Source organism: Ammospiza caudacuta, chromosome 4, assembly GCF_027887145.1.
Source record: "Ammospiza caudacuta isolate bAmmCau1 chromosome 4, bAmmCau1.pri, whole genome shotgun sequence".
In the NCBI taxonomy this organism is placed as follows: Eukaryota; Metazoa; Chordata; class Aves; order Passeriformes; family Passerellidae; genus Ammospiza; species Ammospiza caudacuta.
Genome location: NC_080596.1, coordinates 60023173 through 60047445, shown reverse-complemented (window position 1 = coordinate 60047445; position 24273 = coordinate 60023173). Strand labels below are relative to the sequence as shown.

Genomic DNA, 24273 nt, shown 5'->3' with positions numbered 1-24273 from the left:
AGATCCAGAGAAATGTATCTATAATGCATTGATTTGTGGGGGGAGGAATAGGTAAGTTGCTTTTTTCTTTTTAAGTAAAAGAAAGAATTAGCAACTAGTCTAGGTTTTGGACACAAATCCATTTTGCAAAATTCAGATTACACTTCTTATTATCCATCCATAATGCTGTTTCTGGAGCTGGGGAGTTGGGACTGAAGTTTGCAGATCTCTGTCTTTGTGTTAACCAGTCATGCACAGCCACAGACTGTTAGTGTTCTTTGCTCTGAAAAAATAAAAAAACAAAAAAGAAAAAAACCACGAAGGGAAGGAGGGCCAACCCTAGCTACCAGGATGCTAAAACCAAAACAAAAACTTGCCTGAACTGTGACCAGAGACCCTGCATGTTTCTCTGTTTTTCTTAAGGCACTGAGCAGTAAAAAATTCTTACGGACTGACAGATCTCCAAATAGCGTAACTCACTGAGAAAATAGGCACTGCTTTAATTAAAATAGAAACCAAGAAACAGAATTTGTGTTTGAGTATCTGTTTCTCCCTTCCTGGGTGATGCATTTCTCTGATAGCACATTTACTGCCTGTTTATTATATTCTTGGAGGACTTGCATTATTTCCAGATATTGGATAATTTCTACTTCACTGTAGTCCCCTGACCTTTATGTCCATAAACTGGATCTCTTCTTTCTTTTAGGAAATTTTATTTGGATCATCATCTATTGGTAACTTAGTTTATAAGCACACCTGGTTAAGAGGTGTACGTATTATGCCTTCTTCCTGAGAAAGGCACTGCAGAGTGTTTGTGTTGTGATTTGGGGAAGGGATAGATAAGCTGCAAAAAAAAGAAAAAATTGGGTAAATTGCTGTCAATTTGTTGTCACAGAGATTAAAGATTCTTTCACCGTCTCCAGACCAGGGAATATTGAGGGGGCTTGATTTCTTTCCCTGTTGATATGGAATCAATGCCCCAGAAATTGCTTAGGTGTCTGTGGGTAGTGCTCTGAGCTGGGCAGTTTGTGAACACAGGTAGAAAATCCCTGGACTGAGCTAAAATCTCCCGATGTTGGGCTTTAGCATTTTTAATTTCTCTCTTCACACAGCAGTAATAGGGATACTTATTAATTAACTAGTGTGATTGTTGTCCTTGCTCATTTTAAGTCTCAGAAAGAAAGCCTGAGCCACTTTGCTCTCTATTTTTCCTATATCATGCCCCAACATTTTTGTTGAGACCATTCATACAAACGACTATTAAAAGTCAAATTTGAGCTTAAACAAACTTTAGTTTCCTTATTTTTAACACTCTGTTTCCTGAAGAGATGTCACTGGTCTTCTATTTGGAAAAAGACAATTCATGGAAGAATTGGCAGGAAAATAGAAGTTTTTTTGGGTTATTTTTTCCCCCCCTAAAACTTGGTCAGTTTTGACATGCTTCTGTCTTCAGGAGGTGGCTGAGTAGTCTTGAACAGATGTTTTATTCATTTTACTGTGTCTACAAAATAATCTTCTGCAGCTATTTCTTGGGCTGCACTGAAAGCCTCTTTTTCCTTCTATTTGCCTCTGAAAAATACAGGCCTACTGCCTTGTCTAAGATGAGGATGGGCTTGGGAGAGGTTGGAAAATAATTTCTACTGATGAAAAGCTATTTATCCTTCCAAAGTGGGGAAATGAAAGTAATTGAATGTTGTTTTAGACATATGGGTGATGCATTTTTCCTGTGGCCTCTAATCTTATAAAATTATTGCAAAATACAGTATTAAAAAAAAATAATGTGTGTAGTTGATCAGGGATTGACATAATAGGTCTGAGGTAATTTCCAGTAGTTCTGCTTGCTTTCTCTTGTACTTTTTGAGTGAACTTTACTTCAGAAATGTCTATTTAGAGATACCTCTGGCAGTGTAAATTCACACTGTATGGTGAAAAAGCTTGCATCTTGAAGTTTTGCTCTAGCTATTCTCTTGCAGTGGTTTCATGTCCATTATAAGTTGACATTTAAAGTAAAAAATTTGTACAATTACATGCATTTAGTGGAAAATACAATGTGGTTGTTTTTCCTGTGCACAGAATGTGAGAGACAGGTTTCATCAAAACTGGACCCTTCTCTTCTCGTAAGAAATTTCAAGATCTGATTTATTTTTCCTGTGTTTAGAATGGGCTCAATCCAGATTCCAATTGGTTCAGACTTTGGGTCAGACTCTAAGTAAGTGCATGGTTATGGAAGGGGGAGGAGGGAGCAACAAAAACATCCATTTGCTAGACAACATTGAGCTGAAAAGCTGCCGTTGGTTGTGGACTGTGGCTTCTGAGCTCTGGCTATTACTGTCTTTCTGTCATGGCATCACTTAAAACCCTAACTTGAGGAAAAACAATTTGCAAGAATTTAAAGGTTCAGATTTTTTTCTTTGTTTTGGGATAAGTTAATTTCCATAAGAAAAAGACTGTTGACTGGTAAACAGAGAAGACTATTCTCTAAAGTTTCAGAAATAAAATATAAATAGAGACAGGCATTTGTAATTCAAATATAGAACAAACTCATTAGGAAAAATGATTGGAAAATAAATAGTTCCAGAGAGATGCTCAGTATAATGGAGGACAACAATAAATGTCATGTACACTGTACAAAAGTTTTAACTGTCTCATAGTATAAAGTTATGTTGTAAAGAACCTTGGAATTAATCATATCATGGTCATACCTACCATTTTGAAGAAATGAAATATGGGGGTTTTTAGTATTAGTTGGGGGTTTTTATTTTAGTTAAAAAATTTAGTCTGCTACACCTTCTGAGATGATATATAACATTTTACAAATTTCTTCAACTCTTTCCTTTGTTTTTGTAGGAGGTAAGGGAAAAAAGATTTTTTTTCCATATGAAAGATTGTGCCTTTTTGGGACAGTTTGTGTTACAGGTCAAGACATTGGTGGTACAGAAGCACATAACTACTGCAGACCTCCTGGCTCCATATGTGGGTGTGGTGTGGGTAGCAGTGAAAAGGGAAAAGGGCCTTGGGACCCTGAAAGCTTTTGGGAGATGTGGGAGTTGGGTCTGGGAGCATGGATCAGAAAAGAAGATCCTTGGGGTTAGGCATATGGAATTTAGATGTGTCTGTTGATCCTGCTTCTCAGTTTGTTCTCACTTTATATGATGTTTTCTGCTCTGCCTGGACTTCTCCAGCAGCTTATTAAGACAGAGATTCCTCCAGACTTTCTGAGAGGGTCAAGCTGGAAGTGTAGGTCCTCAGTATGATAAATCACTAGGAAACACAGTACTTCCAAAGAACAGTTCACATCTAAACTGATCTCTAGAGATATCTCACTTTCTTCCTATCCTAAAGTTGGGATAAACCAGGGTAATACATCTGTCTCTATTTCTCAACTGTAAAATAAACATCATGTTAAGGGGGCACAAGACTGAAATTACCACATTTCTACAGAAAAGAGCCATAAGAAGTTGTAAGTGTAGAGGTAACTGTTCAGAAGAGTTCTAGTCATGAATTTAAAATATTTTCCTTCCTCTTCTTGTGCTGCTTAACTATTGGATCTATTCTTAAATCCATGAAGACAGAAAACAGTAGTGCTCATGACATGAAGAAAGAAGTACTTAGCATATATTTCTAAACCAATCTGTGATCATGGGGAGAGACCAACCATGAAAACCATCAGTCTTTAAGGGGGAGAATTTCACATTAAGGGTTTGTGACTGAAACTGCTTTGCAGCTCTAGGTACAGCCAATTAAATGCTGACATGCAAAAACTGTCTCTAAAGAATCTGTTGAATACCTAAGTCTTTACTGGAGTAAAATAAAGAAATATAGATCTCATTTATCAGGGTCTACAATCTTTCCCTGCTTGTATCTACTTGATCTGAGGGTCATTTAAAACGTATTAGAGATTTAAGATAGGAATGCAAGGCTAATTTGAAACCTGGCTCTAAAATGACTGATGATGTTATTATACTTCATAGTGGTTAAACTAAAGCACAGTGTCTGTATGACGAGAGGGATCCAAAATGATGTGCTGAAAGAGCTGTTCCTTTTCACAGATAATGCTGTATAATTCCACTTAGCTTTTTTATGTTCCCATGGCTCTTAAAGTAATGGACACCTAGGGCAGAGGCTGGGTGAGGAAACACAAAAAGCTGGCAAAAACTCAGTGCTCACAGATTGGAAATCTCCTGGTTTGGCTTCAGACTGAATGTGGAGAACTTTCCAGCACTCCCTCAGTCGCTTCCAATGTTTTCTTTGACGTATTTGGCCCCTGACCAATTTTCCCAACTGCTCCCAAGCCCTCTCTAATAGTCTCCTAACCCACTTGGATGTTCCCTCTGCTCCTTTACGCCCTTTCCATTGGCACGGATATGAAGTTCTGCTGCTTCAGGAATAATGCTGAAGATAAATGTGCTTTCATCCTTCTTCTCAAAGGGGCTCATTCCCAGTATTTTACAGTAACTGAATTCTGTTAATGCCATTTGAGGTGTTCCAAATTTATTGTGAATGGGGCTGCAGGGAGCAGGCAGGCTTGGCATTGGGTGGGAATGGTTCCCTCTCACATTACGCTGGGGCAGTGTGTTGGTGCTTCTGAAATGAATTATTTTAGCAACATAAGTAAGATGAAGCAGTTAAAATGAAAGGCAGTCCTAGAGAGACTGACTTCCACCCAGGAAAAGTGGGTGGTGTTAGGCCTTGTCTATCCCTGTGTGAAACTGCAGAGAGTATGGTCCTTGTTTGGAGAGGCATCCAGGCACTCCTCACTGGAAAGGTGATCAAGCTGGGGGACAAGGGGACTTCTGTTAGAAAGTATCTGGGGTATCAGCCCCAGATCTGTTTTGGGTTATTCCTGTTTTACTAGGCAGCCTGATTTTTTTTTCCATTCCATTTAATCCTCCTTACTCTCTTTTTTGTGTAATTTTCCAGCTTTAGAATAAGCAGAGTTAAAGTATCTCTGACGATGTAAATGCTGATTAGTACAACACACATGCTCCACATCACAAAAGGTGTGAAACAAGTTTTGCATCTGCCTCTGCTTTGTCTCTGGTCTTCTGACTGAATTATTAATCAGCATCACTCTGTCACTGTAATAGAACTGCCTTGGTCTTTAGCATGTTTGTCCTGGCAGAACTCCTTTCAGGTAGGAGTGTGCCCAGGTTCCACTCTGTAGACCATGTTCCTATGTTTATCTTTCTCATTCATACAGAACGAACTCAGGCACCTAATATTCAGTTAATATAAATTTCAGTCCTTATTCATGATGAAGAAGGATATTATACAGTGTGGTTCTTTGGCTGATCTTCATGAAGTATCAAAGTCCTTGCTTCCATGTACAGTGTTTATAAAGCCTTTTTATGATAGACAATTAGGTCTCATTTGAACACCATTAGCCATTTCAGAGATAATGAAATGTTATTTTGAGGACATTGTAGGTTGATGAAACCTCTGGTAAATATGATGTTATTTGGTACAATGATACTTAATCCTGTGGTTCTGGTGAAGACAGAGCAGCTGTGAGGGAGAGTAACCAATATGAGCATGTCTGCCAACAGCCCTGCGTCAAAGGAATGCTCTGCCCAGCTTGTGGTATCCTCCTCTATTGCTATTTCCATATGATTTTTTAAATAAAAAGCATAGTTATTTTTATATGTAAATGCTTTTCTTTAAAAAAAAAAAAAGCTCTGGCCTTTAGAAACCATTTAGTGATGCAGATTAGAAGCTCAGTTTAAATTTTTATATTTTACTATTGGACTGTAACACTAAATGAGAGACTGGGGATATTTCACAAACTGCACTTAAAATCTGATTTTTCTTTTCTGGTAGTGAATAGCTATATAATAGTGATGATGGAGGTAAACAGCTTATTTATAATATTGAATTCTTGAAATATTTGGAAGAGATTAAAGATGCTTTACATATGCCATCTTTCAATGTTAACTCTGCTTCCTCTTGAACTTTCATTGGAATGAAAAAGAATATTCACATAATAAGTTTGGTTCTGCAGGAAGGATTGCTAATTCAATTTAGAATACATTAGTAGGGAAGATAAGTAAAGCTAGTCCGTGTTTAAAAAAGAATCACAGTTAGGGGACTAGAGAGACAGGAAACAAATATCCTTGCTTCATGCTTTAAAAATTTATTCTTTTGGCATGTTTGCAAATGTGGTTTTAAGAACTTATCAAATGCTATGTTAAATATTTAAACCTAAAAATTCCTCTGGTTGTGTAATAAAAGGCAATGACAGAAAACTGGAGATTTTTGTGTCAGAGGTGACATTGTTTGAGGCTGTTTGAAAAAGAACAGGAAGTTTAATTAAACAACTAGTTAAAATGTTAGACAGTTTCCACAGCTGCAGATTTGATTCTAATAATTCAGACTGAGTTCCCTCCCATTTGCTTGAGCAAGCTCTGCATCTGCAGCATGCCCAGAAATCTTGGCCCTGCACCTACTGGTTCTAGAAAGGAGCAGCAATGTGAATATGTTGAAGTAGCAGCCCTCCACATTGGCTGACCAGTTCTGCATAAACTTTGATTTTTGGGGTCTGATCATTAATAGTTATATAATAACAGTCTCTCTTCTTGTGTGGGTGGGTCAGGCAGTACCACAGAAATCTGTGCCTATCCAGCAGCCAGCTGCTAACAACTGCACTAACAGCCCAGCTGCCCGAGTTACAAGATAGGAAAATATATTTGGGAAGCCTCTTTATTTATATAGCTTCCCCAATCTTATATTTTTTTGTAGTTTTTTGTTTATTGCTGTTCTAGATGCATCTATGCCATGGACTTGTGATATCAACTGATATGGTTACTTCAGCCATATGGCTATCTACTTCTCTGTTGAATATGATTGAAATCAGTCAGTTGATTTAGAATTAAAAGGTAGGAATGAGGAGCTCAACCCATACATATACAGTGTCATACATATGGAGTGGTATCACAGAAACAATTTTCTTAGGAGCTTGCATTGAAAATCTGGCATGAGCTGGTAAAGGTTGATGGTGATGATGTTGAAGACTTGTGTTCTGTGCTTGAACTGTAGGCTCCTGAAGGCAGTAGATTTTCTTTTTGTCCTGTGTTTGTACAGAGCTAACAGAGAATAATCCTGTTCTGTGCTAGACAGTGGATTAAATCTATTTGATACCTAAAGTTACTTCTCTGTATGAATGTTTTCAGGGTCAATGTGTGAAGTACTATGTTTAAAATGGTTTTGAATCTGGAAGCAATCACAACCACTGCTTTTATTCAGCTCTTGTGGATGAAAATACCTCTTAGAGAACAGGAATTGAGTCATTATTGTGTCTTACTTTGAATTATGAGTTAATTCACTGTATGGAATTATTACTAATATTTAATAGAAGTGCACTGGTATAGTCAATGACTTCATACACAGTAAGTCCTCTCGTCTCCCAATACAATTTAGTTGGAACAAATAGAAATCTAACTCTTTCAGTATTTCATATTAAATCATGTATTGCTTTTATGAACTTTATTACCAGAGAGGAGTAGAAACTTATACAGTGAATTCTTAATAGCTCAAATAATGCTTTAAATGTTTGCTTTTTTACCTTTTATCATAGTGCTGCAATAGAGTCAACCTAAATGCCCTTTTTCTGTTTAGTTTTCCTAGCATAATCAAATTATGATGTAGTTATTAAGAGTAGTATGTTAGTCCATATAATAGCCTTGTAGTAATGTACCTTCATATTAATAATTTCCTGAATTTTAGTTTTCTCTTAAGAGTCTTTGTTTTAAATAAGAGATGTGAAAATTAACACTGCTCTTAGCATGATGATTGAAGAGCCTGCTGCTGCAAAAGTGGAAATAGCTTGAGGGATTGGAGCAGTAGGTGGCTGCCTATAATTTGTTAGGGAGATTTTTGATTATTAGGTGTCAAAAAAGTTTTGGAATTACAGGGGGTGGTAGTGAAAAATTAATAGGATGTTCCTAGAACCTCTTGATCTCCCCAAAATAGTTGTGGTGTACAGTGGAATAGTTAAATAGCTGAAAAGGTGAGTGAGGCTCTGTTCTTGAGCAAAACAGCAGCTTATGTTCCAGTCATACAGGGTATTAAGTGCCTCTCATAAACACTTCTTTGGATTTCAGTGGGTTCATTCACATGAATTAAATTAAGCAGATGCTAAAAAGTTTGCAGAAACTTGAATCTGTCTGAGGAGTTTATTTTCCTGGTAGCTCTGGCTGCCCAGAAGTACTTACAGCATGCTCTCACTGTCTAAAAACTTGAGAAAAGACAAAAACTTGCAATCATACTTATAATTGTGCATTTGAAAGTATGAGATTTTTGCTATGAAACTTGTACATAGATTAAAAATATCCCAAAATCTAAAATCGAAAATTTCAGGGGTCAAATAAAACTTTATCTGTAACAATCTGCATGTAGATAGAAAAAGAGAGATCTTTGTTAAGAGTGGTCCATGAAAAAAAAGCATCATGGAGGGAGCATGGGGAAAAAATAAAATAGTTTTCCAAAAGTTGATGTTTATCAAAAAGAAAACGACTTTAGCAAATCCTCCACAGAAAGATAAAATATAAACACCAGGAAAGGTGATTGATCTAGAATTCATTCCTTTTTCCCTTCTCAGCCCCCTTAGCTTGCATGGTGATGAAAACAGAGGATTAAAATGGGCTTCTTAAAGCCAAAATTTTATTAGGAAATGATTAAAAGCACATTGTGTCTTGTAAAGTGAAGTTGTTCTCTTTTCAGCCCAGACTTGCTGCAAAGCATTTTCAGAGGAGAGCAACGGGAAAGGAGAGGGGATAAACATAGATCATTCTAACTTTCATTATTCACCGGTAATAATATCTGGAATTTTCCATTTGTTTTTCTGGTCTGTCATTCACTGAAAACCCAGTGCACCCCTGAAGACAGCTTTATATCCAGAAAGAATTTTGGATCAAAACTTATTCAACTCCTTTGTTTGAAGAACAGTTTGGAGCTGTGGCTACTGAGAATTCACACAGGCGGAACGAAGTTATGGAAGCAGGGGAATGATGTGGGAGAATCAAAATTCCATCTGTGCACCCTACTGTCCCTCTCCCCACCAAAAAAGGAGGGGGGAGGATGAGGTAGAGAAATTTATGAAGGCCCAACACAGAGAAGTTGACTGAAGCTAGTTATTTCTTCCATGGAAAACTAACTTCTAATGCACATTGCATTTGATTCTTGGAATTCATAAGGGATTTATCTACCATACCATGGCACATAGAGAGAAATACTGGCTTTATGGAGAGGCCTTTACCAAAGGCTTTGGTAAAGAAGCAGGTAATAGAGTATCAATTTTGTGATAAAAGCTGTAAGTTTTCACTTTCTTTTTTTCCCTTTCAGCATTTTTGTCCAGAAGCACCATCAGATATTCACAGGTCCCTAGAGCACAACAGTAATCATTGTTGTCATCTCCATTGTCATACTCTGGGAGGGAACTCAAAGAAATATGGGCGAATTTAAGTTTAAATGGTTTAAAATGGATTCACAAGTCTCTGGAAGTCTGAATGGACTGGAGATTTCTAGATAATCCTATAAATTCAACTTTAAGTAAAAAAATCTGATAAATCTTAATTCTCCTTCATTGCCTACATTTAATTTAGCTGTAAAATAATAAGAGAAAAAAGTTAAATTTGTTGTTGCTGTCCATGAGTGATGGTAATATGAGGTGGTTAAGAATCATATCCTTGATCACTGCTCAGTTGCTGCTGTGTCTCTCCCCACCACAGGCCACCCAAGCACTTTCACTAGAGAGCCATGTGTATGAACCACTGGCTTCAATCCAGCCTGTAAAATCCTTGTAATTATGGAGTCTCATTAAAATGAAATTAGTGAAACAGGCTTCTGCTCTTAAAAATGATGGGTAGAATCCAGAGATCCTGAAGACCTTTATGCTTTCACTGTGAAATAATTCTTTCTGTTCTTTGGATCTATCTATTAATTTAGAAAAACTGCCGTTATGGTCAGCCTGGATCCTGTTTTCAGGATCACTTGAAAAGGTGCCCTCATGCAAAAGGACTGTGCTGTAAAATCTGTTAAATAGCTGGCCTCCATTATTCAGATACTGGGATGAAATCCACTGGCAGAGTTGACATGATGGTTAGCCCCTCAGCAGCTTCATTCTTCTTAATTCATGACAGGAATCTGCTAATGTTATTAGAGAGTTCAGAGATAGCTTCTGATGGCTTTGTTTTTCCTACTAAGTCATTCTCTCCACTTCCAAAGTGCAAAATAAGGTATTTAAATTTTTACATTAATTTACCAGTCAGATTGGAAAGTATTGACATATATTTTTTCAGAGCTCTGACTCAGTTTAAAGCACCAATCCTGCAGCATCAAGAAGATGTTTTACTGCTTATGGCTGCTCCCCACTGCAGTTTGCAGTTACCTGAAAGCCATTCAGTTGAGGTGTGTGGAACAGCAGTGCCTTTCTGGTTTGGTGTGTGCATGCCCAGATGAACTGCAGCTAGCCAGCAGTACCAGGAGCCTGGCAGTCTTCAACATTCCTGACAGATGCTGAGCTACAAAAATGGCTTTTCTGGAAAGTTCTTTGTTGATGCATCCATACAGGTTATGCTCAAAGCAGGTAAAACTGAAGATGACACCATAGGATTTTCTGTGTGTGATTTTAACCTGTTTAATTCAGGAATGGAACATTGGGCTTAGCCTCTGGCAGGATGGCTCCAACACACATTGCTGAAAATTATCTGAATTTTAAAATTTCTAATTCTAGGATGTACAGGGATGAAGAAAGTTGGTTCACCAAGTTCAGGATTCAGCCTCCATTTCTGCATAAATGGAAGGAAAGAAAGTATAATCTTTTGTATTTTTAGGTATTTTCTTTTTTGTTTTCATGTACCAAGTATGCATTCTTGTATCTCTTAAAAAAAATAAATTCCAGATCAGTTTTTGTGACTTAAGAGGGATTATACTTGTTCGGAAAGGCACATTCTGAAACTTTTTCCTTAATAATTGGAGCCGATAGATGCTCCCAGTAGTGAAATTTCTTTCTTTTTCTTCTTAACTGCAAGCACCAGTAAAAGCTGTAGTTAAGACACTGATGATACAATAAATAGCTGACCTGGTAGAACATGCTTGGGCTGTAGCCAGGAATCTCATCCACAGATACAATCTCCTTTAGAAAATGGTTCTTTCCCTTTGCTTTGTAAGTCTTGTAGTAACCTATTTTTTTTTCTTTTTTTATGGCAAAACTTTTATTTTTATAAGTAATCAAATCCCAAAAAAGTGATCTGGTAAGTTGTGGCTCTTTTGAGAATAGGAGTGAATAATACTTGTGAATTATGGATTGTTCCCACTTTTGCTTATCTCAATATGTGTTGTGAGTTTATTAGGTTTGGCTAACCCTTGAGTGAGACTGGTATTATACCTCAGTTCTGCAAAACACTGAATTATTTCCATGTGATAACATCTTCAGTCTGTAATTCTGTTTTCTTACAATCTCCCGCATACAAGGAGTGCAGCATAAATGTATCATTGGCATATTTAATTATCTGAATAATCAAAGTGAACACCTACAGTTGCTGTTTGCTGTAGATTTCATCTGGTGGTCAGAGCAGTGCCAGGTAAATAACAGCTTGCCCCAAACTGTTTGAGACTGGTATTGACCCCACATTAAAGAAAGCCTCCAGCTGTGCAGGGGACCAGCCTGTTCTGCCTCTCTGGGGTTGCCATGGGCATGTGGCTCTAAGAGCCACAAATATGGACTGGCAGCAAATGAAAGAAACCTGTAAAAGATCCAAACATAAATCATAGTACTGAGCTTGATACACTGCTTGTGGACTACAGCTTTACGTTATTTGACCAGTAAATTTGTCACTTGTTGAGCAGATGGAAAATATTTCTTGCTGACTGTTTTCAAAGGATGAAGATGTTTTGTGGATAAAATTTGCTTGTGTGTTTTGTTGGCTGTTGCTGATGCAGATGAGTAGTTTATTGAGCACAGAGCTGGTTCATGAAGGGGAAAAAGTGATTCTTCAAGAAATGAAAAGTGATAGCTATGAAAGTTGCATTGCTGATTTTGTGGGGAAGGCCAGAGCTCTTTTTCCCCCTGATTTTTTAAATCTGGATAATCGAAGTTAATCACCATTGTTTAACATTTGGATTTAGAAAAAAAATTGTGTCTGTAGAGTTGCCTCCTAAATTTAAACAAGCAACCAGGTTGTTTTTTCCTAATCAGAAAGTCATAAAGATTCCTTGAGGACTGTCTGGTGGTGGTGGTGGTGGTATTTATGTGACAATTCCACCTCCACTGTTTATGTGAAATGGGCAATCTTTCACAGTCACCAGGTTTGCAGAAAATTTCAAGTGCTGAAATCACTCTTCCCAGAAAGAGAAATGAAAAAGCCAGGCTCAAAAGCAAAACTCTAAGAGTTAAAATGAGGTCAAATACTTCTCAGGTTTTCAGAAGCCTCGCTTTTGTTTTTCCCAAAATCATGCTGCCCATGTCTGTTTCTGTTTCTACATCAGTTTACATATTTAAATCTATTTATTCTAATTTTCTTTTAGGTGATCCTGATCCTTACCAAGTATTATCATACTGACATGGGAAAGTTCTGGAGAGCTCTTTGTGGAGGTAAGTCCTCTGCTTTTTCTATAATCTTCACTCCTGTCGTTCTTGGAATAGATGCATCCCTTCCTTTTCCAGACTGCTGCTGGGCTGAGTTGGTAGCTGACTGATGCTACTGTGGTAAGATTATCCAGATTGTCATCAGCTCCTACTCCTTCTCTTTCTTGGATGAATTTCCTGTTGTTGAATTAGAGTTTGAAATGAGTTTTAACAGTAGAAACAAAGGATGATGGAGAACACAAGGTAACTTCTTGATGCTACTTTGCAAGCTGCCATGTTTTTCCTTTTCCTAGAAATTGTGCATCAAACTTACTCAACAAGTTTGAAATGCTTACTGTGTTGGGATGTGTCCTTTGGGAATTCTTGCTGCTTGAGTAGTGTACTGAGGTTAGTAAATAATCCTGCTTTGGAAGTAGTTAGGATTGTCTGGATGAAGTATACCAGCAGTGAAGGTTATATTGTGTTTTATGACACCTGGGAATAAATAGTAATCCAAATAAATTTCTAAACTGATTCTTATTCCCATAATACTTGTGAATTAAGATGCCAATATGCTTGTTGCCTGTGTGTGCACAGATTGCACAAAATTTTCCACAACAAATATTTTATGGACCCCTCAGGTACATTTGAAAAGCTAAAGTATTTCACTGTTATCAATAAATGTGATACTACACCAGTATTTGCTCTGCTGGTTTTGCTGGTTATCTCTAGCAGTAGAAATGACAGGAGAGTTAAATTCAAATGTAGAACATAAGCTTTTGGTCTAGAAACAAATAGTTTATCTAAAACCTCATGGTTTAGGTACGTACAAACTTCATGCTGCCCCAAGAGCTTGTTTGGGGACTCGACCTTCAGCTGTGAGTGTAAGGACCTTTACAGAGATAATCCAAGAAAAGGACTGGGTAGGGGAATAGGGAGTGGGAAAAGTCTGTTTCCAGGACATGCTGCAAAACAGCATTGTTACTTATTTTGAAAGAGGTGGCCTTGTTTTAGCTGTGTGGAGTTTCTCAGTGACAGTGCTTCTGTAACAACTTGTTGTCATACCAGTGTGTGAATAGTGCTCAGTCTGGCCAGGGCCAGTGGACCATGCAGAATAAGGGTATTTCTAGTTATAAGAAGGAGTTATTCAGGAAAGGGAGTAAGATCAAATGGAGACTGCCCTTTTTAGGGCTGTGACAGTTTATTTGTAACTATCCTTTAAACTTAAAAGATGCAAAATTTATTGCACGTTTGTTTCTGTTTTAATTTTTGTCCAACATCTTGTGCAAATAAGACAACCAAATGACAGTTTGGATACTCCCAACTGCGTAAGCACACATTGCTTTTCTGTTATTTGTCAGTGGCCCTTACAACATATGCAATATATTTCAAGTTTTCCAATTCATACTTCAGAGTATCTATCATAGCCTTTTAAGCATTTTCAGTTGGATTCTTCAAAATAAACTCTTTGGTCTTTTAAAATAAACATAAACCAGGCTTCAGATAATGTTTCTTTCTTTGGAGAACATAAACACTTAAAACAAGGTCATCCAGACCTTGCTGACAGCTGGTGTAAAGAACTGGTGTGAACTGCATTCAAATAAAATTGATACGAGCGTGCATCATCTGGAAATCGTGCCTTTTTACTTACAAGAAACAGATGTACCAGATGCTTTGGTACTGGCACAGGTCAGGTCCTGCCCCAAGGGCTGGGCACAGATGTCCCCAGGGCTCTCTCTCAGTGGTGTCAGGCTTTCGGGATGTGCTGGGTGCCCATGGCTCCACTTTAGTGCAGCAGCAGGGATGGGACCTCGGGGGACTCTCCTTGGGTATGTCTTGCAATTTCACAGGGCACAGACCAGCCAGGGTCTGGGCATCAGGGTGCCCTGGGCTGTCCACTTCGTCAAGAGAGCCCTTGGGAGCTCACTCCTGGATGTGATGATGCCAGAACCTGCTGAGCCAGGGATGGGGAGGGAGGCTGGGACTTGCTGACCAGACCGGCTGGATGGGTTCTGAGTCGCCCGGTCCAGTGGGAGGTTCCCTGCCCATGGCAGCAATGTTGGAACTAGATGGTCTTTCAGGTCCCTTCCAACCCAAACCAAACCATTCCATGATTCTGTGGTTTCTAAAACCAAGGTGGAATAGCTGAAAGGAAGTGAGTGCTTAAAATGAGCTCTTGGGCCAGGGGGTGCTACCTGGGTGATCCATGCCTGGCTATGTTCTGGGCTCACCTCCTTCCTCCACCTCTGCCCTCTGTGACGAAGTAGAGACAGTTGTCAAACTGGAAGAGTTACAAAGTGCTGGAAAAGTGCAAATTAGACCAACTATTGCAAAAGTATCAAGTAGTGCCCTCCCTGTTGAGATGTAGCTCAGTATTTGTACTAAATAACTGAATGAAGCTGAAGTCCCTTTACAGTCAAGGGACTTCGGTGTAAAATGGTTGGAGCTTCACCACTTTTCATCCATGTTTGCTGATGGAACTGTGGTGTTGTATTCATGTTGGCAGCCTGCCTAGAATGTATAATGTATATATTTTTCAATATTTTTTTTAATTCTCTTTTGCATTCTTATTTGTATCAAGCAAATATGCCATAAAACAGGTGTGAAAAATGATACAGGGTTTTTTTTATTAGCAGAGAAATGCCATTAATCTGGTTCTGTGCCCTAGTGGTAACAGACCCTCTCCAGTTATTTCCTGAATTGGCCCAGTGTTTTGTTCCTATGTTGCCTGGCTAGATAATACCAGAAATCATATTATCTAAGTCATTACGTGACTTAGTCACTAAGTGAAAGTAAACTAGTTTTATGAACTGATCAATTCTGACTAGGGTAATTTTTTAATGTTGATATCCTGATTTCTCTTTCTGGTCAGTAAAAATTAACCTACCTTGATGTTTAACAGTTATTTTGTTACTTGAAACTGCATCTTTCATCTTCTAAAACATATATCCACTTCATCTCTTTCCTTTTCCTCCCATCACTCTGTGGTGGTTTGACAAGGAAGAAGTAGGAATTCTGGGATGCCGTGGTCAAACCAATGGGTGCTTGGATTTTGATATTGGCGCCTGGTGTAGCCAGTGGGTTTTGGACACACCTCCGAGAACACACAGGGGTTAAAAGCAGAGCTTCGGCCCTGGGAGGCTCTCTTGGGACTTCGAGGGACGGAGGTTGGATCTCCCTCCCCCCGTCCAGCCGCTGCCGCTGGGCGGGGGAGGGGCAGCCATGTGGTAGGCCTGGGCCTGGACAGAGATGGGGGTGAGGAGGCCTTGGAGGATGGAAGGGTGGAGGAGCCCCAAGAGACATCGGGCAGCCATTCCCCCCCCCCCCCCCCCCCCCCCCCCTTGGAGACAGACAGACAGAGAGAGAGAGTGCAGCCCTGTGTTTGTGGCCGTTACCTTGAAATTTAGTAAACATGTGCTGGCAGCAGGCAGCCCGGCTGAGGAGATGGGGGGGGGGGGGGGGGGGGGGGGCAGCCAGGAGTCCAGCCGCCTGGAGGAGTTTTTAACCCTTTTTGGACAATGAAAACCTTACAGAACATTAACCCTTCCTAGATGAGTGATGAAGGTCTGGACCAGAGAGAGAGAGAGTGAGAGATGTTGGAAAGATGGAGAAGATGGAGTGGCATTTTATGCTGGACTCTTTCGTGTAGCCATGGACAGAGCCATGTTTCCCGTGTGATACAGAGACTGAGTCCAGGGGGAGAAATGTCCCAGAGCCAAAGAAGATTCAGTGTGGGTACCCCTCGGCCCCAGGGGGTATATAAAATATGGGGGGGACAGATGTCCTAAAGGTGAGAAGGTGAGATACTGTGCTTTTCTGGAACTGGACAAAGCATCCTTAAAAAAAGACAACCCTGGAAGCAGCCCTGATCCCTGTTCGGTGGTGAGAGCACCGGAACAAGGACAGAAAAGGCCACCACGACACACGGAAGGACTCCCTCTCCTCTTGAGGAACTGAAAGTTTGAGCAATCTAAAGGGTGGTGTTGGACCCAGAACTGGTGATTTTGGAGGATGTATTGTATTGGGAATTTAGGGGGGAGGAGGAGGAGAGTGTTTTTTGTGAGGTTTTCATTTTCCTTGTGTTTTCTTTTTCTTTTGTGTGTAGTTTAGTAATTGTTTGTGTAGTTTAGTTAATAAACTTTTCTTTATGTTTAAGCTGGAGCCTACTTTGCTTATTCCTGGTCGCATCTCACAGCAGACACCAGGGAAAGTGTATTTTCATGGGGGCTCTGGCTTTGCCAGGCCTAAACCATGACACACTCAAAGAATTTTTTCCCCCTTGTTTAGTGGAACAAAGAATGAGAAGAGATGGTGTAGTGATCCTTTTTTGTTCTTAGTGACTTTGGAGCTGCAGTCAGACTTTGAAGAGTGATCAAATGGTGAAAAACACCAGTCAGAGGTACATGCCTAGGTGGGGGAACTCTGTGTGAAGATGATGTGTGGGTGGATCTTGGTGATGCATTTTTGTACCTCTGCAGAGCATTGTCAGTTTGTGTAGGTAACTTATGCCTGCCCACATAAGTCAGGTTACAGGCTTGGGAGACCTAAATTTGAATTACTTTAGAATTTTTTACTGTTGAATAAATTGGGAAACTAGTACTGTTAATGAAATTATTAACAGGGTTTTTACTTGTAACAGCCATGTCTGGTTGCACTGAATTGGTGAAGATAAAATGCTGATGGAAGTATGCAGTTAAAAATACCAGACTGTGCTTCTTTAGTCAGCTACTTCTGATGCTTTCTTAATTTGCTTATTAAGTAATTGTCAAGGTGTAAATTGTATAATTATTTTACTCAAAATAAGGTAGGGGAATAAATAGACAACATTGGTTGCCTCCTGAATATAAACTAAAATTACTTTTTGAGAAGGAGCAGAGCATTGTTTTCAGGTCTACTTTTAGAGTTTCCAAACTGTGGTACATATTGGGGATACAGGTTGGTTGTCATGTTAGAGCTCATTAGCATACTGAAAAAAATTGAGAATTCAAATACTAAAATTACTGCAACAAGTTGTGCATACATAGAAGATACTTTACATACTAGAGCTGTTTGTGTCAGAGTTCACACACATATTTATCCACCATATTTGCAATATGAAGGAGCTGAAACCAACTGACCATTTAGGTTGAGTGTGTGTTTGCATATACTTTATGGACCCATTTGTGCAGAAATATGTAGATGCACATATTTTACAACTTCAGATAACTCCTTGCATCTGTTGAATGCCTGCAACTTTAGATATAAGTATTAAATTTTACAATGAAATAGTTTAATTTGAATTAGTAACCACTATGAAATTAATGGTAATACTTATCTGAGTTAATTACTCCTAATAATATTGGAAATATAGATTATTATTATGATTCAATTTTATACATGGACCAACGGAGATGGTAATATTGCTGAAGGTTATGCAGCGGTGACTCAGCACTCTATGGCCATGGAATTACCCTCCAACCCTGTGCTTAGACTGGCTCAGAGTCCTGTTACTGGTAGACATACAGCCTTCCCTTTCTTAGCTTGATCTAAGCAATGAATAATAGATGATTGCTAATAACGTTTTTATTGCATATTATCAAGCTGTAATGATAGAGTAATGCTAAAGTGGCTTGCTGTGTAATTGCCATTGTTCCCAATGGCATCACCATGTTGTTGCTGCTTCACCACAGCAAAACAAATGACATTACTTGATGTTAACTGCACTGTTGGATCCTCTTAGCTTTGCCTGCTGAGTGCTGGGTAGCCCAAGATGTTGGTAGCCCTAGATGAATGCTAGGTAGCCCTGTTTTCCGAGATGTTGGGTTGTTTTGCCCCATGTTATTGCTAAAGAAATACTGAATGAAGAAACTTCCCCACCTCCTTAAATATTTTTGTATATCCCAGCTGAGATTTCTGGGAGTCCTTACTCCAAAAGCAGCCTGAGGGGGAAGGAAAGTTGAAGAGCTGTGGGAGGTTGAAAGTCTAGATCAGTGGTGGCAGGTAGAGGTGAGAACAGTCTGGAGAGCCTCCCAGGCAGCATCGTGCTTGCCAAATCCCAAGGAGCCAGGAATATACTGGCTGTGGTGGCACAGCTCTTCCTGTCTGCACCCAAACAAGACACCTATTCAAGGACAAGGCTCACTTGTGCAAGCCTGCTGGCCATCAGGAGGGATTGGGGCACAGTGACTGCAGGGGGCTTTGGACATTGACAGAGTGCAGGCCTACACTAAAGTAAAAATCCAGACTACAAAGAGCAGGAGATTCTTTTAAGGTGGATAGAGTGAACAGCATACGGCTCAGGAAAGTAAAATTTCCAGATGGCTCACAGAATGTGTGAAAATGAATATGGACATTTGTTTCCAAAATCTTTGGACTTGTAGGTGAAATTCATTTCAGCTGTTTCCTGAAATTAATTTTAAAAGGAAAACAAAACCCCCCAATATACAGTTCAGTGCCCCAGTGAAATTTTTGGTATGAAGTACTGTTTAATAAATGAGCAACTGTATTCTGCAACAACTTGCACTTCCAGATGGCCTTATACTGTGCTCTGCTTTGAAAAGTGACTTTGAAGAAATGGCCCCAAGGGATGAAGTTATTGAGTCTGTCATTTTCATATCAAATTTTCTCCTTCCAAGTCAAAAACTAAAAAGAAATGGCTTTCTAATTATTAGCCCAGTGAACTCAGCTTGGGATCTAATGTCTAGCTGTGCCTTCTCTAGTTAATGCATCATCGTGAGTAATGCAAGTTCTGCAATCAAAATAGAGTGTTCTTAATTATACCTGGGCAGCTCTCTTGTGCTCATATTATATCTTTATTTACACCTGTTCCACTGAGCAAAGGTTTTGGTCAGCGTTGAAAAGGCAGTCGTAAAATTAGAATTTTCTTTTTCTTACTGAACAACAGATTTTTTTTTATGCTCTCTTTGATCATATTTGCATATTCATGTAATAGTATTACAAAGGCTTTCATTGTCTTTGCTGCAACTTGCATTGTCTTGCTAATACTCAGCAGTGTGCGATTATGAATTGAATTGTGCAGGAAAATCTTTATTTTAAATTTATTTTGGAAATATAAAATGTGCTGTAAAACCATAGTTAAAAAGTGGATGTAGTGGGTTTCAGCATTTCAGCAATGTTTTATTATGGGTGTCAGAAGGAAAAATATGTAGAAGGTAAAGGAAATTAAATAAACATATCTTGACAAACCTTGGAATGTGCAAGGAATTGAAGAGGTGATTATTGATGTTTTTAATGGGCAGTGGAATTGATTCAGGAGCACAGAGGGTGCTCTAAGGGACACATGACCCACCATTGACTTTCTGAGCCCAAGCCCAGCACAGTGGGTTGGCAGTAACCTTGTTGGTGCCTTGGTGTTCCACTCATCCTGCCATGTTTTGGCTGTAGCTTTTGGCCTTTCAACAGAGGAATGAAATTTGACTGTGGATATTTGGGACTGTTCTCTGAGTTGTGACCTGTAGACTCCTCTGAAAGAGATGGCTTTTAAAAGGCTTTCCTTTTCAAAGGCATGGGATTTTGCTGAAGCTGGCACTTTTTGGTTTGTGTTGCCATATTAGCATTTAAAAATTATTTTGATGTCTTAGTATTTATGAAGGTCTGAACTGAAAAAAATATATCCTACAAGCAAGTAAAAGCTACCAAATAAGTCTGTCCAAATTTCTTCACAAATATCTCTTGGTTGCAGATGAGAGTGCTGTGTTAAACTACTTTTCCATGTCTTCAGCAACTTGGAATAATGATGATGACTTTGAATGTTAACATGTTTCTGCACTAGCTTGTGATCACATAGAGAATATATGACATGCAAATTAAGATCCAGTTAGAAAGCTGTGATTTATGTAGTTAGGAAAGGGCTCTTGCAGTACACTTGTACTTATTGAAGGTGATTGCAGCATGGCTGCTGAACATGTTAAATACATCTTGGAGCATGAGACTTTTGCTGCTTTACAGGTTGATTCCTGCCCCCCCCCCCCCCCCCCCCCCTTTAATCCTCCTTCTGGAAAATGAATTAAGTAATTTCAAGATATAACTCAAAATGAGTGAGTCAATTTATTGAGAAAGAATAGCCATTTATTTTAAATGGCTTAAGAATCCTTTTCTCTTGTTTGAGTAACTTGAGCCTAAGTAATCGAATTTCTGATTCCTTTAACTAGTGCAGCAGACTTAGTGGGAATTATACCACAGGTTTCTATTTTAAGTAGACTCTGTTTGGCTGAGACTGATGGTTACAAAACTGTTCTTTCCTTCCCAAGACCCATGCAGGTTGGTAGCAGTAGGATGCTTAAAGAAGTTGCTTTGCTGGTGTTTCCTCAATTTTGTCATGGTATTTTATTGAAAAAACCCCCCTACAAGAAATGATCCTCTTTCTTGCCAGCCTCAGCAGACAGGTTTAAGGTGAGAAACAGGAAATGCTGTCTTTCTATGCATTAGTCATCCATGGGGCTTGTGATTTTCTTTTGCCCTCCCTCCCTGCATAAAATAGGGAAGTTTTGCCCATGATCCACACTTCTATGTGAGCAAAGTGAGAACAGCAATCTTGGGGCTTTTACTGTGGCATGATTCCTCTGTCCTAAGTTCATATGAAAACAGTTGAGCTGTCAGGTTTTTGGTAATCAGAGGTGCTTTGCTGGATTATCATCCATCAACTCCCACTGTCAGCAGGCTGGCACAGCAGGGAGGTGCAGGGCCCATAACCTGGGGCAGATGGAATGACACCATCTCTTCTTCTTTCTCTCTGTCTCTGTCTCTGTCTCTCTCTCTATATATATCTATATATATATCAATGTTTCCTTTGCCACTCTGCAAAATGAAATAAATGAGAAACCACAATCAAAGCAGCTAGTTTCATTTCTCATTGCATTTTCATGATGATGAATGAGGTATAAAACCTGGGATAGGATATTTTTTTTAAACCTGAAAAGGGTGAAGTCATGGCGCCAGGGAATTTGTGATAAGGTACATGTGGCATTCCACCCAGCAGCCAGTGATGCTGCTGGTTCCACCTTCATTCCACCATCCCATTCTGTGGTCTTTTTTGAGAATCTGCCCTTACTCTGCTTTCCTCACTTGGTCTTTTGTTTCTTGGGAATACAGGAAATTTGGAGAACTGATTGTAAGATTCCTATCAGGGCTGGGGCTGTAATACTGCATTAACACAAATAAAAGGAAGGTGCTGTGATGTTTATGGATGTTTAATGTTTAGGTCCTTAAAGGTTTTGGCTTGAGCCTGAGAAGGACAGGAGTCCATCAAAGAGCACGGACACACCATGAGACTCATCTGAAAATACCCATATTTCCCCTATGAGACAGCTGATGGCACAGTGTCTTTTCATAGCTGATCTTTGAAGATATCATTTTGCAACCCCCTGTTGCATCTCTTAGAGTTGAGCACCTTGTGCACTGATGTGGTCTGTGAAATGTGAGCAGCTTCACTTGCTCCTGCAGCACGTGCAGCCTGCTCCAGAGCATCCACTGTGAACTGATTGCAAATTAATTTGGTTGTTGGGACTGAATGAATGAACAGCTGCATGGTTAATTATGCAGAATGGTATAGAAAAATGTAGTGTTAATGTTTTATACCCTCATTATCTCTGCAGTGTGGAATATATTTTTCAGTGTGAAAATAACAAAGGCAATATTTCCCACATAATTTATTTATTAAGATCATTGTATTGTTAGGCAGCTTTCTCTGCTTTAATTTGGTAAGAATAGGGAAAATTTAAAACTCAATACAGCAATACAGGCCAGTTTCTAAAATGTAAATATAATCTTGCATGCTGAGGAATTTGAGGGTGTAGGTAGATGACAAAAATGAAATACATTTTACAGTAAGATTTAAATGTCTTGATTTTTTTTTGAGGTGGGGGGGCATTCTGAAATACAGAATGCTAGTTCAGGGCTTTTCCTGAGCCTCTCCTTGCAGCCTCTCATTGAAAAGATGACTGATCATATGGCAATTAGTCAATTGAATCTCTGTTCAGGCTAATTTAAAAAAATATTTTGGGGAGGTTTATGTATAAGTTGAGTTTGTCCCCTCCTGCTCCCCTTATTTCTCCCTCGGTGTATTTTCCTTCTCTTGCATATAGAACAGGAATAGCAAGTTACTATGTTTCAACATATTCAAACCTATTCTTGAGCTAACCTTCAAAAAGGGTACTTTCTCATTGATTTTTCTCTCCTAGTGGCCTTTTTTGGCCAGCTGTTATCCTCCCTCTCTCACAGAACTGGTTTGTCTCTTCTGGGCCTGATTGCTTCAGTCTAGAATGGAGAAGCTGCTTTTTAGATGAGGTGTGAAGTAAGTTTTGGTATTTTGGCGTAATATATAAACTCAAAACCTGTTTTTTTGAGGCTGTTCCAGAATTGATATCCTTCTGATGGCAGGGCTTTCTCCTCACAGTTGCTTTGACAGACTGTAGGTATTTCACTGACCTGTGAATACATTTTATCCCAACTTTTTATCAGAGGATCTGTAATTGTCATTTTGGACAGGAGTGGGGCAGTACTTGTTATCACCTATTTGTTGAAAAGCATCTGTGTGAGTAAAAAAAATTTTTTTTTCAAATCTGGTATGTACTTTCTCTACCAAGTGAATATTATTTTTCTTGAAGAGTGTGCATGCAGCTCAAATTAGTCCCCTTGATAAAAAGGCATCATAGTAAGGGTGAAATACAACCATGCCTGGGCAAAACTAGGGAAGCAAGTAAAGAGACATGTGGTAAAACATGCTTTCTTAATATCAAGAAACTTAACAATTGGGTTCAAAAAAATCTGTGTCATTCAGCCTTTTGATAGTCTGGCTTCCAAGCTTTCCTTTCTGGCAGGAAGGGGATATATGGTTCTGCTTTCTGTGTGATTTAGTACAGTTTTCTGTAATGCTGATCTTTCCTTAGGATTGTTGGCTGTTCTGAAGACTTCAATGTAAAATTATTTAAAATTTTACTCTCCTCCAAGAATTTGGAAACTTATAATTGTTTTATCTTAATTGTTACCATATGCTGTCCAGTCCCTAATTTTGCAATATCTCTTTGAGATAGAATGTAGAAATCAAGTTGTGCTGTTCTGAAGTACACTGACCACAGTTTGAGATTTCTCTCCCTTCACCCTACTTCTATGCAGTTTCTATGCTAAATACTGGTCTCTCAGGTTTCATTAATTTTAATTTTCTTCAACCTGACAGGTAGAATTATAAAAATAACAATATTTTACTTTTTAATCTCCATTTAAAAATATTTGGAACCAAATATACATGGGATGGAGTTTTGTAAATATGATGATTTCAGGTACGTAATACTTAAGCTCTTGGTGCAGTTTTCAGTACAATTCAGATTTCTCAGTGCTAGTGGGGAGGATGCACCAGTAAAAGATTAAACCTCTGCACTGTGAAAATGCAATATATTCTGGCACAGTGTGGAAGCCTAGAGTGAAAACTCCCATACCTCAGCTTTCCATGTGGCCTCAGATGAATATAAGAATCTGTTGGTATTCCAGAGTGGAAAGCATCCAAGAATCATCTTTAAATAAAACTGAAGAAGGAAGTAAAGTTAATTATGCAAAGACCAGAAAAGTATGTTACAAATATGCTTCATAAAACACCATGACCTATCATAGCATTACCTTTTCAGGTCTGGTTAGAGGAGCTCTCTTAATGTGCCCAGATATGAGAAAAGCAGGGTTGGAGTTCCAAGATCTTCAAAGTGATAATAGAACCTGGCTTCTCAAAAGCCTTGTAAACATTTGTA

General features: G+C 39.0%; 1 protein-coding gene across 1 annotated transcript in view; it reads left to right on the top strand.

Annotated features, from left to right (window-relative positions):
• The window catches only part of SORCS2 (sortilin related VPS10 domain containing receptor 2), a 527396-nt gene that overhangs the window by 161627 nt on the left and 341496 nt on the right, over positions 1–24273 (top strand). The window contains 2 exon segments of the mRNA XM_058804337.1: positions 12499–12538; positions 12541–12565. Coding sequence (XP_058660320.1) covers positions 12499–12538; positions 12541–12565 — 65 coding nt within the window.